General features: G+C 43.2%; 1 protein-coding gene across 6 annotated transcripts in view; it reads right to left on the reverse strand.

Moving 5' to 3' along the window:
• asap1b (ArfGAP with SH3 domain, ankyrin repeat and PH domain 1b) overlaps nucleotides 1–13562 on the reverse strand; it is a 52053-nt gene that overhangs the window by 29190 nt on the left and 9301 nt on the right. For all 6 annotated transcript variants that reach the window (XM_027004351.3, XM_035526310.2, XM_081718761.1 and 3 more), the window contains exon 4: nucleotides 668–740. In XM_027004351.3, the coding sequence (XP_026860152.3) occupies nucleotides 668–740 (73 nt within the window). The remainder of the gene's footprint in view (nucleotides 1–667; nucleotides 741–13562) is intronic.

Genomic DNA, 13562 nt, shown 5'->3' on the forward strand with positions numbered 1-13562 from the left:
TTTAACGAGGCAGAGAGGAGAACTGAGTAGGTGTGTGGGGGTGGCAGAGGAGTACTGGCCAGTGTCAGCAGCACACTAATGTTAAGCGCAATCTCCTCTTTTAACTGTAATTTTGTTTTAGCGGTTTTCAAAGCCACCTTGTAAACGTCTGCTTTATTCCATGAAAGCGTTTATTCTTGCACATATGACTGCCTACACCTGCCTATTCATGAGACAGCAATAATCTTTAATTCCACCATTAGTAAGCAATGCCAGCACAAACATAGCAATCAGAGTTCCAACAATAACTTCCCGGGTTACTGATTACTGCCTCCAAGGTAGGGTTCTAATGTTGCAGAGCTCTTTTACTGGAAGAACACCACAATAAAGAAGAAGGAAAAAAGTGTTTCAAGTTGGGAACTATGGGAGTCAATGGTGGAGGGGAGACAGAGAGAGAATGGCAATATTTTTGGCTTATATTTAGTTGCCGTTCCATTGTATCATTTTATGTCCATTCAAATCAGGTCAGGTGTACCAATGTAAACCTGTTTTCAATCATGCACACAGTCATGGTGACAGAGCTTTAGTACCATGAAATAGCTAATGTAGGTCTGTTAACAGGTGGTTAATAGCTACCACAGGTCTGTGAGAGGAGGTCAGAGGTTTGTGGCAGGACACGTTTCTCTACCTTGGCCAGAGTTGTAGATGGCTTTGACTGACTTCTTAACTTTCTGCAGTGAGGTCCTATCCTGGTCCAAAGCCTGAGGACAGACAGGAGAATGCAAAGTTATTCAAAAGAATATGAGAGAGAGAGAGAGAGAGAGAGAGAGAGATCTGATAAGATGCTAGTGTGAAAGAAGAAAGTTAAGATAATTCAGCACCTGTTATTTAGCTAATGGAGAGAAGGGTTAGAGAGTGAGTGAACCATGACTTTATGCAACTCCTTTATGGCAAAATATGACTCTGCACATCACTGCATCAAGCAGATCTCACTCAAATTTACCGTCATGTTAATAACTATTACAGATGAAAATAATAACAGAAAGAAGAGAATTGATTCAAAACTGTTCGTCCACACAGTACTGTTAATCATTCTAAATCAGTTCAGTGGACCTCGCCCTTATCTGCCCACGTAAAGAATGCCACTGAAACCATAACCAATTACCCAAAACCACTAGCCAATGAAGCAATCATCAGATCAGGATGTGACTACTCAGTATTCTGACCATACATGCAAAACAAACAAAAAAACAAACAAATAAACATATATCAGCAAATAACTTTCCCAATGTTTATCTTTCATTTGCTTTGTAAGTCATGTTCATTGTATTACTTTCAGCCTAGAAGGGTCATCTCAAGATGAGATGAATCAAAGTGAGTCAAGTGAAGCAATTTCCAAATTCTGATTTTCACACAGGCACACAAACACGCACACAGGTGCACACTTACAGGCATGCACACATGCACATGAGCACATGCCTATTTAAAATAGGTATAACCAGGGAAGGGTATAATACTGTTGGCTTAGACAGACATGGTGAAACAGGCACGCACGCACGCACACATGCATCAACATGCTTAATATTTAATGCTTTCATAAAACACAAAGTTTTCATGTCATAACTGACCCACCAGTAAAAAAAAAGAACTCAACATGCACTTCTCTCATTACAGCTTCAGATTTAAGGAGAGCTGCAAGTTTGTGGATGAAACGCAGAACACTGACAGATGCCCAGTTAAAACGCTGCTGATGTCATGCTTTTGTGTCTGGGAAGAGAAGCAGGAATGGCTGCACAGGGCCTATTCAGCTATTAAGCTCCAAGCTAAACGAGACAGCTCAAAATCCTGCTTCTGTCATTACATAACTGTGAAAAGCTGTTCCCTTTCAGTGCACACACACACACACACACACACACACACACACACACACACACACACACACACTCTACTGTTGAGTTGCACTTCATATAGTCCACTCGTATTCCAAAGCTACTTATACACAAGTCATAGTGCAACTGTGCTAAAGTCGACATTCTTCTTCAAACACAGTCCTGGATGGTTCCAACCTGTTCCAACTGAACAGTCATGACACACCTGATGGTTCCAAATTGGTTCAACACATCAGGTCAATTATAAACCGCTTCATTACCTGAATCTGTTGGAACAGGGAAAGCAGCACATCTGTGCAGTGCGCCGTCCTCTCAAGGCTGGACCTGCCATGCCTTGATGTCTGGTAGCTGCACTGGAAAACTCTTCTCTAGCATAGATGAATTATGAACAGATAAAGCTCAATTCAGGCCGTGCCGAGCGGACGGGCTAATTAACTTTCATCATGTAATTAACAGCTCGTGATTTGCGCACGCTCCTCCGAATTAGAGGAACCGGCCCGCGTGCCCCGAGGGGCCGCACCAAGCTCCAGGCCCCTGCCTTTGATGCCGGTCCCTGGGGATTAGCGGCTAACGCTAACGCATAGCCACGTCTCCACAGGACGGCTCCTCAGAGCAGCGCATGCTGAGGAGGCCGCACCCTGTGATTAAGGCTCCGTTCAGCTGTTAGGAATGCTTCTTCGGCATTTGAACTGCGCCGATTCATGGGCTTTCTGGTGACAGTGCTGTGGGACGGCCATTTTTTGATGTTCAAGTCTGTTCACTTTAGGGTTTAGAAGTTTCCAGAAGAGTCTCCATTCTCCGTACAATCTGTTTGATGTTTTGAATCGCCAAAGGGCAAAGAGTGAGGGTGCGTTCACCTATAACTCCACAGAACTCTTGACTCACAGAGAAAAAGAAAAACCTGTGCAACTCTAGCTCTCCTCAGTACTCCAGCCCGCTGCTGTGCTACTGGTCCACTGCCCAGGTAACTAGCAGTTCTCTTTCTGCTGATTTACCTGCATCCTTGTCACACCCCCTAGTGGGCTGACAAATGATAAACGTCATGCTTACATGAAGCCTTGAGGGATTTCCGTGTACCCGAGATCGCTAATAGGCTAGACATTTTAAAAGATGTATTCATAGGCTAGACATTTTAGACACCTAGGCTAAACATTTTAAAAGAAAGGAGAAAAAAAAAAAAATAATAATAATTAAAAAATAATAATAATAATAAATAATAATAATAATTATATTTTATATATATATATATATATATATATATATATATATATATATATATATAAATAAAATGGAACAATTACCATTTTATTATTTTTGATGTGCAAAAACGAACAGTAAATCACAAACATGTGACCCTTTGCCCACATCTTTAGCATCACCATAAAATGACAAACACACATATGTGCAACATCCTAAACAACTGCAATCACTCTGTAACAAACTGCAATTGCTCATCACCATACTGAAATAGTGAACTAAATTCACGTGGAGTCGCCGGGGGTCTGGCCCTGCACGCAGTGCTGTATATCAAAGTATACAGCACTGTTCAAAGAGGTTTTATTTGTCATTTCAGCTATACACAAGTACACAACAAAAACAAGACAATGTTCCTCCAGGACCATGGTGCAACACAAAAACAACAGTGCAGCAGACAACATGTTACACAAAAGTGCAAACAGTCCAATATAGTGCAAAATGTCATTAAATTAAACATTAAATAAACAATAATAAATACAGGACAGGACAAATACAAAATGAGTAGACAGTGCAATTATTTAGTACAGTACACAGTACTGGGCATATGTAAAGCGAGTTAGTGACTCGCTACCCTGTCAGTGACATGCTACCCTGAACATAGCAGTCACCGGTAGCAGCCAGAACAGTTCAGAGTACAGTACTGGTTTGGTACAGTACTCTAGCAGCAAGTAGGATAATGTGCAAGACTGCAACAGGCGTGCATAGCTTATTTGTGTGAGGTTTGACTTCAGCACTAGTCCGATGCAAAACAATGTGTAAGTGTGTGTATAGATATGTATGTATGTATGTATGTACATATGTGTGTGTGTGTGTGTGTGTGTGTGTGTGGTGTGAGTGTGTATAAAAGTACCCATTTTGGAATCTGAATTGGAATTGGCACAGTGCTGTATATGTCCTTACATATGGAGCATTTTTGACATTTCTTGGCCTTTTTTTGGTTTCTTCTAACGCCCTACTTCTGTGCACTACAAATATATTTCCACAGAAATTCCATGTTGTTTACTTACTAGTGAAGAGTAATTGGTACTTAGTGGTAACCTCTGTAAGCTCCCCGTGTGACCTTAGCTCCTTTAGGTCTTGTTACTTAATAAACCAACCAAGCAAAAAGCTTTTAGCTCCTTCATCACAAATGCAAAAGCCAACATAAACCTTTTCCATAAGACACATCTCTCAGATCTGCTCGTAATGCAGAAACCGGTTCAAACATCTACGCCACCTCCATCGCTCACAGTGGCATGCTGCTCCAGAGAGCACGTCCTGCCACCGCATTTAGATTTATCTTTTCGCTCAGGCAAGGCAAAAGATAAAAGGAAGTAAAATGAAGCAGAATGGTGTAATCCCCTCCCTTGGGGGGGTTTTATGTGAGGCTTACGAGGGGCTCGCTCAGTGACACTGGCGCCAAACTGCAGCCCGGTAAAGGCTGCTGACTCTGCAAGGCACCATTTCAGTATGGAGCCATCAAGCTGCCTGTTTTGAACAAACACATACACAAACGTGTGCATGCACACGTGTGCGCACACGTACAGTGCCACTTGGACACTTTTCCTGTTTTGCTTAAAGAGACACTACATAAATAAAGTGTGCTATCTCTCTAGCCTGCAGGAAGTTTTCCATCTTGATGTAGTCTTAGTGTCACATCCTGTCTCATGTCTGCCACAAGAAGAACATCAACTCATGGGAACATGTAGGCAACTATCTTCCCTGCCAGCCACTCTGTATAAGGAAAGCAAACAGCAAATATCAAATGTTTGTTTTTATCCAAGGTCAGAGTTACATGCTTGTGAAGCTACTGCGCAAGTGTGTAGGCATCAGAGACATATTGAGGTTGAACAGAAGTATGACATCCATATGGGAGGCTCTGCTGTGACCCGTTTCACTGGGGTAGTTCTTCTCCCCTGATTCTCCACAATCAGCTCATTTTCTCCCTATTCCTCTCCTTCTCCCTCTCTCACACACAGACAAATGGGATCAGGAACGGTACACCTTTTCACCTAACATCAGCTAATAACCAAAAAAACAAAAAAAACCAAAAACAACTGAATTTGAATTTATACTAAAAATATAAAAATCAACTCAAACAACAACAAAACCCAAAGCAATCAGATTATTTCTGCTGCACACTAGGAAGCTACTTTCCTGTTACATTTCTGAATAAACTGCCATTTTTTTAAGGGACAAGAATGACCTATGGCCACTCTGTGGCCACCCGACACAGGCAGACGTTTCCAAACAGAATGGGAAAGGCAGGAAGGAGGGAGCCAAGCCAGTGCTCTATTCTGGAGACCAGACTAAGGGCTGGGACACAACACTTGCATTCATCATCAGCACAGCACTGAGTCCTCTTTTAGCTCTTGCTGTTTGTGTGTCAGACGCTTGTGCGTGCCTCAAACTAGGGTGGGTTTGAGTTTCAACAAAATGAAGTCTGATCAAGTGCACTAATGTGCAATATGCCAACATGAACAGAAGTCTATGGGTACAGAAAGCCTGAATCTGTGGTATTGATATACCATTGTTTGAAAAAGCAGAGCTTAAATGTAGGCCAGCTCTGCCCAATATAGCTACAGCTGACCTACTCTGGCCCTAACTATGAGATGGAAAAACTAGAAAAAAGCTATAGATATTTCTAACTCTGACAAACATGTTTATAACAAAATAAAGTAAAATGCTACGTTTATTGGGTGTTCGTTTAAGATGCACACAGAGTAACAGGCCTGCCCAGCTTGATGGCAGCTTCTCCCTCTGAGAGACTGAAAATCAGTCTGAAGGAATGTTTAAATAAACGGAATACTGTATTTTAATGTTCATTTATGCAGTGTGTCATATCAGCTTCCTATTAAATGAACTGGTCTCCATAGAGTTAAGGCTAGAAGGTAATAATGGCACCAATTCCACAAAGGAAATCAGTGATCCATTTTTATTTTCTTAGACACTGTCCCCTGACAAATGCAAATAGATCCTTTTTTGACTCACCATCCACAGGTATTACAATATGAACTGAGGTGGTTTGCATACTTAATACAACAGCATTAGCTTTCTAAAAAAAAAAAAAAAAAAAGACACGAGTTAAATCAATGCAATTGGACCAGGCTACAGTGTCTGGGTAACCTGAATACTCCATTGCACTCACAAGTCGCTCTGCTGATCATCGGAATTTGTGAGGTGAAAGTTTCAGTCATGGAACCGCAAAGGAAATGAGTGGCATTGGTGAACTTGTGCGCAAGCTTGGAGCCAGGTTACCGTATGACCCTGGATCAGGATAATCCGTGTACTAGCAGTGAACAAGGATCATGAGAGCTAAACGTGAACCACAAAAACACCACATAAAAAGGTAGCTCAGCCAGTGACGCTAAAGAGGCTGATAGCAAATGGAGGCTAGCGGCACATGGCACATGACAGTTAGTGCAGCAAGCACATGGAATCGACAGCTTTGAAGCCATGCTGGCTTTTCATCGCGTCTTAGCCATATTGGGATGTGTGGCCAATCAGAGCCTTTAACTGAACAAAACCAACTCTGCCTCAGTGGAATGGAATCTCATTTCCCAAGGCCTTATACAAACCCTCTCAAGTTGCAGAGCTGTTTCAGGGACATTTTTGCCATCAACAACGAAGACAAACAGCTACTGCTATTTGATGCTTATCTGTAATAAAGAAAACAGCTTAGACTGAAATAAACTCCTGTGACTAACACTCAGTGCTTAATTGTCTTGCAGGAACAAGATCCAGTATCTCTCATATTTGGAGTGCCTGCATTCTGGAACTTGTTTATATGGATCCAGCACCTCTGTAGCATTTTTGATATAAAATAAAATAAAAACAATAAGTAATAAGTCATCAGATTAACACTAGGTCTATTTTGAACACTACTGTATTAGGAGCATTGCTGCATCTGTAGTGGGTATGCATCGACATCACTTTTCCGTCTGAATGCGCCCCCTAAGTCAGACTGAGTGGCTAAGCATTTAGCAACATGGTTGCGTTCATTAAAGGGAAACACAAAACCAGGAATGAAACAAGCAATTATGTGTTTACGTTAAAGGTAGTTGGACCTGACAGCGATCCATCCAAATTACAGGTGGTAAAGAGCCAGTGGTTCATGGACATCGACATGTGGCCAGGAATCGGGTTTCCTGACATACAGATGTTTGTATATATTCATAACAGCTATTTGTATATATTTGTTTTCTGACACACATTTGTGCAGGTACAACCTCTTCTCCAAGATAAATTAAATCCAAAATAAAATATAAATTCTTGTGGACACTGTGAGTACAAGTACAACTTCCTAATACAAAGCTCATCCGGACAGCTGTCTAAACTAGGTTTGCCTTGCTAGCAAATACGGTCGTCTCCTTTCTTTACATTTCAGCAGTCTGTAAAAAGATTGTTGAATCTACTCATACAGTCATTCGTACAACAGCTCTTTCATATTTCAGATGTTCCGTTTCGCAGAATTCACTGCTATTCAGTAGACGTAATCACTCGCCAACTGTGACGTCACGTGCAAACGGTCTACATGTTTGGGGACCTTTTCCTTCCCTGCTGACCTGCCTAAAATCACCTCACCCTTGGGGTCCTGTTACCTCATCTTTTGCAAAATCAGTTGGATGGTTTCCTACTTCACGCACGTGCAGAGCAGGCTGGTGACGCCACGTTTCCAGCGCTAATGCCAGAAACAGTCAACGGCACGTCCCTTTTCGGCACTGACAGCCTATTACGGTGGAATGGAAGCCTGGTACGGCTCACACAACTCCTCCTTTGTCAGATGTCTGAGTGTGAAAGTCGCACAAATCTGCACATAGGCCAGTGTCCGAGTGGGCAGCGCGGGGGCCCAGAGTAGCCTAAGCTGGCTTCTTCCTTTCTCTCCAACCATCGTCATTCACTCAGTCCTCCTCGGCAGCTGAGCTCAACTCTGCCATACAGCCTCACACCACACCTTCCCAAAGAGCTTGCAAGCCCAAGGCTGGAGTCAAGCTTCCACCAGCCAGATCCTCTGCATCAGAAAACGTGTTGAGGAAAACAGAGGACAAAATGACACAAAACATGCATTTTTGAAGGGTTCACCCAACTGCGGAGTACATAAGAAAATCCTCAATATTCAGTGTAAGACAAACACCCCCTAAGCACCATGTCAAAATGTTAGTCTTACAAGTCTTAAATTAGATAAAGTGGAAATGTTATGTGAAAAGATAATAACAGATGTCTGTACACAATAGGCCCAGACTAAGTGTAGTAAAGTTATTTTTTAATCCAGTGTGGCGGCTGTGGTTGTTGTCCCAGTCTCCAGTTTGCAACTAAATGTTTAGCACCTCCCTACAGACACAGCTTACAGAGCCTACGCTTTTAACCAGACACAGGTCCAAGTTAAAAGGGCGCCGCAAACAAGCTAACACATGCTCACAAACACTCCTGCTTGATCTACAGGTGGCTCCAGAAAATCTAGTTTAATAAAATTATTTCAAGCTTTAAGTATTAAGAAGTCTGGCTAAGATGGCACCATATGCTAGTGTCAAGCGTATGAAATCGCTCGTATTGTTTACCCGGAGTCAGCTATATTTCAACAGCTCTTGCAGTTCCTAAAATAAAATGTCTCTGAATTTAAAGAAACGCTAACCAGTGAAGAACTGGCCAAGCCATAATTGCTAGCAAGTATGTCAAGAGTCTTAAGGGCGAAATGAGCTGCGCCCTCTGGGTGATGAGAGGTCTCTTGGACTTGTGGCGAGTGAGCTTGTGTGACCGAGGCTTCTGCTCTGCTGTGCTCGAGCCTCGGGGCCGTTTGGCAGCAGCGACCAGCATCTGTACCCTGAGGCTAAAGCTAGCGGTGGACTCATGCAGACACAGCCTGACACTAACTGCCATGCCCCTCTTTTCCACAACCCCCCCCCCCCCCAACCTTCAAATCTTGAAATTGTATTTTTCTAAACACAGCATGAACAGATTTCAGAATTATGGAAAACAGTCTCAATATTTCATCAGCACATCTATGAGAAATGAGTAATGATTATTAGACTCAGTACCGGTTCTGTAAGACTTTTGTCTACATCACACACTTTTTGAACTAGAACAATGCTCCAACTAAAATAAACACCACACACATGTCCCAGGTTCACTGGTAACACACTCCCTGCTGGCGCCAGGCTGGCCATTTACAGCACGGGCCCCCGCGGCTCACTCATCCCTCTCTCCCTTTTAGAACACGTTATGTCTTCCACGTTGGTTACAGAACTGATCCAAAACTGTGCTCTCCTGGAAATGGTGTGTGAAAGCTGTGCGGTCAGACATCAGCAGTGTCCACGGATCAGCTGCGTAGCCAGACAATTATTCAAATGAAATGCAAAATGCACGACTGGGAACAAGGTGAAGCCAAGTGCCGGCTATTGATAGGCAGTCTGACTGCACGCAGCAACTGCATGGGGTCCAGCTCTCTCCTGCCCTTTATGAGACACACTGGAAGAAAGTGCATGTCTACCTCCAACATTAAACAGTAACTATATAGCTAATCGATGTACTGACAAGTGCTAAATTCAATTTATAGGCCTGAATTCAGTTAATTTGTCTATTGAGGCTAAGCAAAGCCCAACCCAGTACAGGCTGTTGCAGATCTGGCCAACGATCTTCTTGGCTGACTATTCAGTCCTATAAAAAACAAATCAGCACTGGGACCAATAAGTGGCAAAGCATCTGGCAGGAAATGCATTACAGTGTTTTCAACAGCACAACCACCAACCGCTTTATATTTCATAGTATATAGAATATTTCTTTTGGATCGTCTCTCAAATGCTAAAGAGTATAGACTATGCATGAACTGAATGTGTTTTCTGACAATACATGGATATTTAAAACAATATGTCCTATCCATGGTGAAAGGTATATTTATAGCAGCAAAAGCTGATAAGGGAAAGGGTCAGAGAGCAGAGCGAGAGCCTATGTCAGGGTATTCTATGTAGTCATGGAGATTCAGTTCTGAGAGTGTGGCTACAGTAGACATCCAGAGGAAAACACCATAAAGGCAGCGCGCTCATCAATAATGCAGCCCTTCATATCGGCCCCTGGGGCCAAAACTGCAGTCATGTTAGGTAAGAGGCCCAGAATAGCCAAGTGGCACCTAATCACTGAACACACCGCACACCTCAATGTGAAATCCTCAGGTTTATGACAACTCAGGAAGAGAACGTGTAAGAGAGACCATGAGAGGGAGAGAGAGGGGGAGAGAGTGCACAATAAGATGGATGCAGTGAGAAAGTGAGAGAGAAACGTGTGTCTGTATATGTGAATGAGGGAGAGACGGATTGGGGAGTGTGTGTCTGTGTGTGTGTGTGTGTGAGTGTGTGTGTGTGAGAGAGAGAAAGAGAGGAGAGAGAGAGAGAGAGAGATGGATTGAGGAGATGTGTGTGTGTGTGTGTGTCTGCACACCTGAAAGAGACAAGCACAAAAAAGACAACTATACTGAATAATTCACTTCATCCACAACGTGTCATTCACTCCTGTAAATGGTCGCTGCTCTATCCTGCCAGTCTTGCCGTGAAAATAACCAGCACATACAAGACCAAAATAGGGCTACATTAAGATGTGCCGTCTTTACTGCGACAAGTGTAGCTGAAAACGAGGAGGCCCCGCCAGAGCTAAACACTCGCAGTTGCAGTCAGGAACTGCTGCCTCTCGCAGGTCAGTCAGTAATCCTGACACAGCAAGGCTCTCAACTCAAACGTCCCCAGCAAGATCCATCGACCAGGCGTCCTGCGAGCAGCCTCCCATCCAGCTGGAGTGATGATAGAACAATAGCAGTTTCAGAGTTTCAAAGAATTAAAAAATTCTTGTGCTGTTCAAGTCAAAAACAAACAAGCATTCAGACACATTAGAGAATCCTAAAACCAAACAAAAGCAAAAGATGACATCAGGGCATCGTACACACCACAGACACTGCCGCCTCCTGCGGAGTCAGCACCAACCCCTGTCCCTCTGAGGTAGTTTGTTATGAGCCAAATTCAAAGGTGTTTTGAATCAGAAAAGATTTATTCATGGGCCCGTGTAAGTGCAATCACAGTCAGCCGTGCTTGAATGCACAATCATTTAAGAGAGAAATGAAGAATTCATCTTTGGGTTTTTGTGTTTGTTTGTTTTTTGCCTAGACCTAGTTCAGAGAGGCTAACACTACTGGAAATGAACGAGGAAGCTCTGCTCATTTTCTCGGTCTGCAACACGAGCAATACCAATTTCACAGGTGACGCTGCTGTGAAATGCCTCGTCATTTAGCAGCTGTTATCCCCTCCCTCTGAGGTGCCCACCTGCTAGCCCCGCCGTCTCCTAGCCCCGCCCCCTGAGGCTCCCTCTCGCCCTTTCTTCCTTCCCTCTTTCTCCCTCATTCTCTCTCTCTCTCTTTCTCCCTCATTCTCTCTCTCTCCCTCTTTCTCCCTCATTCTCTCTCTCTCCCTCTTTCTCCCTCATTCTCTCTCTCTCCCTCTTTCTCCCTCATTCTCATTCTCCCTCATTCTCTCTCTCTCCCTCCCTCCCTCTCTCTAACTGCATCTGGAATTAATTAATAAAAACCTCATTGTACTAGAATGAAAAGAAGGAACCTGAGAAAAGTCTTACTTTGAGCAAACACTGAAATGGCAGCATGTCTAAATAACTAATTATCCTAGTCATCACCCAGTCTATGGGCTACTCCAAACTATCTTGTCAAGCAAGTGCTAACTTTATATTCCCAGGTAAACTCTGTACCACATTCTCTAGCCCAAACAGGGAAAGTGCTAATTTCAGTGACCAGCTGATGGACAGAGATGCACTGATATGTCAGTTCAGGACTGACGCAAAAGTCTGGTTTTCCACATTGGCAAACGACACTAACCGACACTAACCAACACTAACAATTTTACACTTTGTCCATTGGAAATAAGGACAACAATCGAAGAAATAAAACCAGTCTTGAATTTGTGGTGAAAATCAAAACATTTCCCATTTAGTCGTATCTAATTTGCAAAAAAAGAATAAAAAGCTAAAGGGTGCTGGTTACAACTGTGAGTGAGTTGTGTCATTACATCCTCCAGCACGATTAGATCAGCAATAAATCAACTCGTCTTAGAGAACCAACACCAACAGTGCGATTTTAAGCGGTTAAGTGTGCTCACTCCCCCTTGAATTCGGCCCCATTCTGGTTCACTCTAACAAGCATGTGCCACAGACTCTGTCACACACACACACACACACACACACAGACACACACACACACAGACAGACACACACACACACACACACACACACACACACACACACACACACAGACACACGAGGGAGTTCTTAAGTTCCGCAGTTGCCTAGGTGACGGAGACGACCATCTGTGAGGCGGCTTGGACAGAGGGAATGAGTCACAGCTCCCAAACACCATCACTGATCATGTACGAATGCACACACACACACACACGCACACACACGCACGCACACACACTGGCACACGCACGCACACACGCACACACGCACACACGCACAGCTAAGAAGCATGCTGGCAGTACAGCAGTAGATTAACAGTATCGTTCAAGCAAATTGTAAACTTATGTAACAATCTAACAAAATCTAGCAGTGAGCTCCTGAGAATGTCAGGCCTCACATGCCCAGCTGTTCATGGCCTATGAAGTTCTTGATATGACAAAAATCATATGATGTCTAACCTACATACATCAAGCTGAAGTCATGTTCTGAATCATCTTCAACAAAAGCTTGACATGTTCATTGTGCAACTGGAAAAAATACAGGTTTCTACAGATTAGCATAGTAGCCGCATTTCCTCCACTATCCCAACATGCACTTGTCCCGTGTCTTCCGGCCCAGAGCTGCGTCTCCTCACTCTGCTGGTGTGAGATATTTTATTTACCACCCACAAGCTACATTTGATGAGCTGCGTGTCTGAGTCACACTGCAGGACTACAACAGGCCTTCACAAGTCAAGATGAGAGAGCATCACACTTACATACAGGGAGTCAACAGGTGGTCTGGGGAGGAGCAGACCAGAAAGAGCCTGCCTGAGGAGGTCTCAAAAAACCTTAAACATGCCACACCATGGGACAAAGCTCCTGACATCACTACTGAACTACTGGACGAACCCTCAGAAAAACTACAAGCAAACTACAGAAAAGAATTTGAAAGAAGCCAAACAGGGAAAAAAAAAAAAAAAAAAACACTGCAGTAACTACATGAACTTACTATTCAACTACATTCACCATTTTCTAGAGAAACACTTAGCATTCATAGTTACACGCATGACAAGTTGCCCCATTAAACATAACATTAGTCATTGACATGAGACAGCGGGTGCAGTGCTAAATGTTACCAGTGTACTGAGTGGTGCAGTGGGGCTGATGTGTGCAATGCTTAAGTTTTTAATGAACCATTTCTTTCAGACTCTGAGGTCATGAGCCCAATTAAACATCATTACATGATTTGAAC

The sequence above is a fragment of the Electrophorus electricus genome, chromosome 1 (genome assembly GCF_041902795.1).
Source record: "Electrophorus electricus isolate QZ-2024a chromosome 1, ASM4190279v1, whole genome shotgun sequence".
In the NCBI taxonomy this organism is placed as follows: Eukaryota; Metazoa; Chordata; class Actinopteri; order Gymnotiformes; family Gymnotidae; genus Electrophorus; species Electrophorus electricus.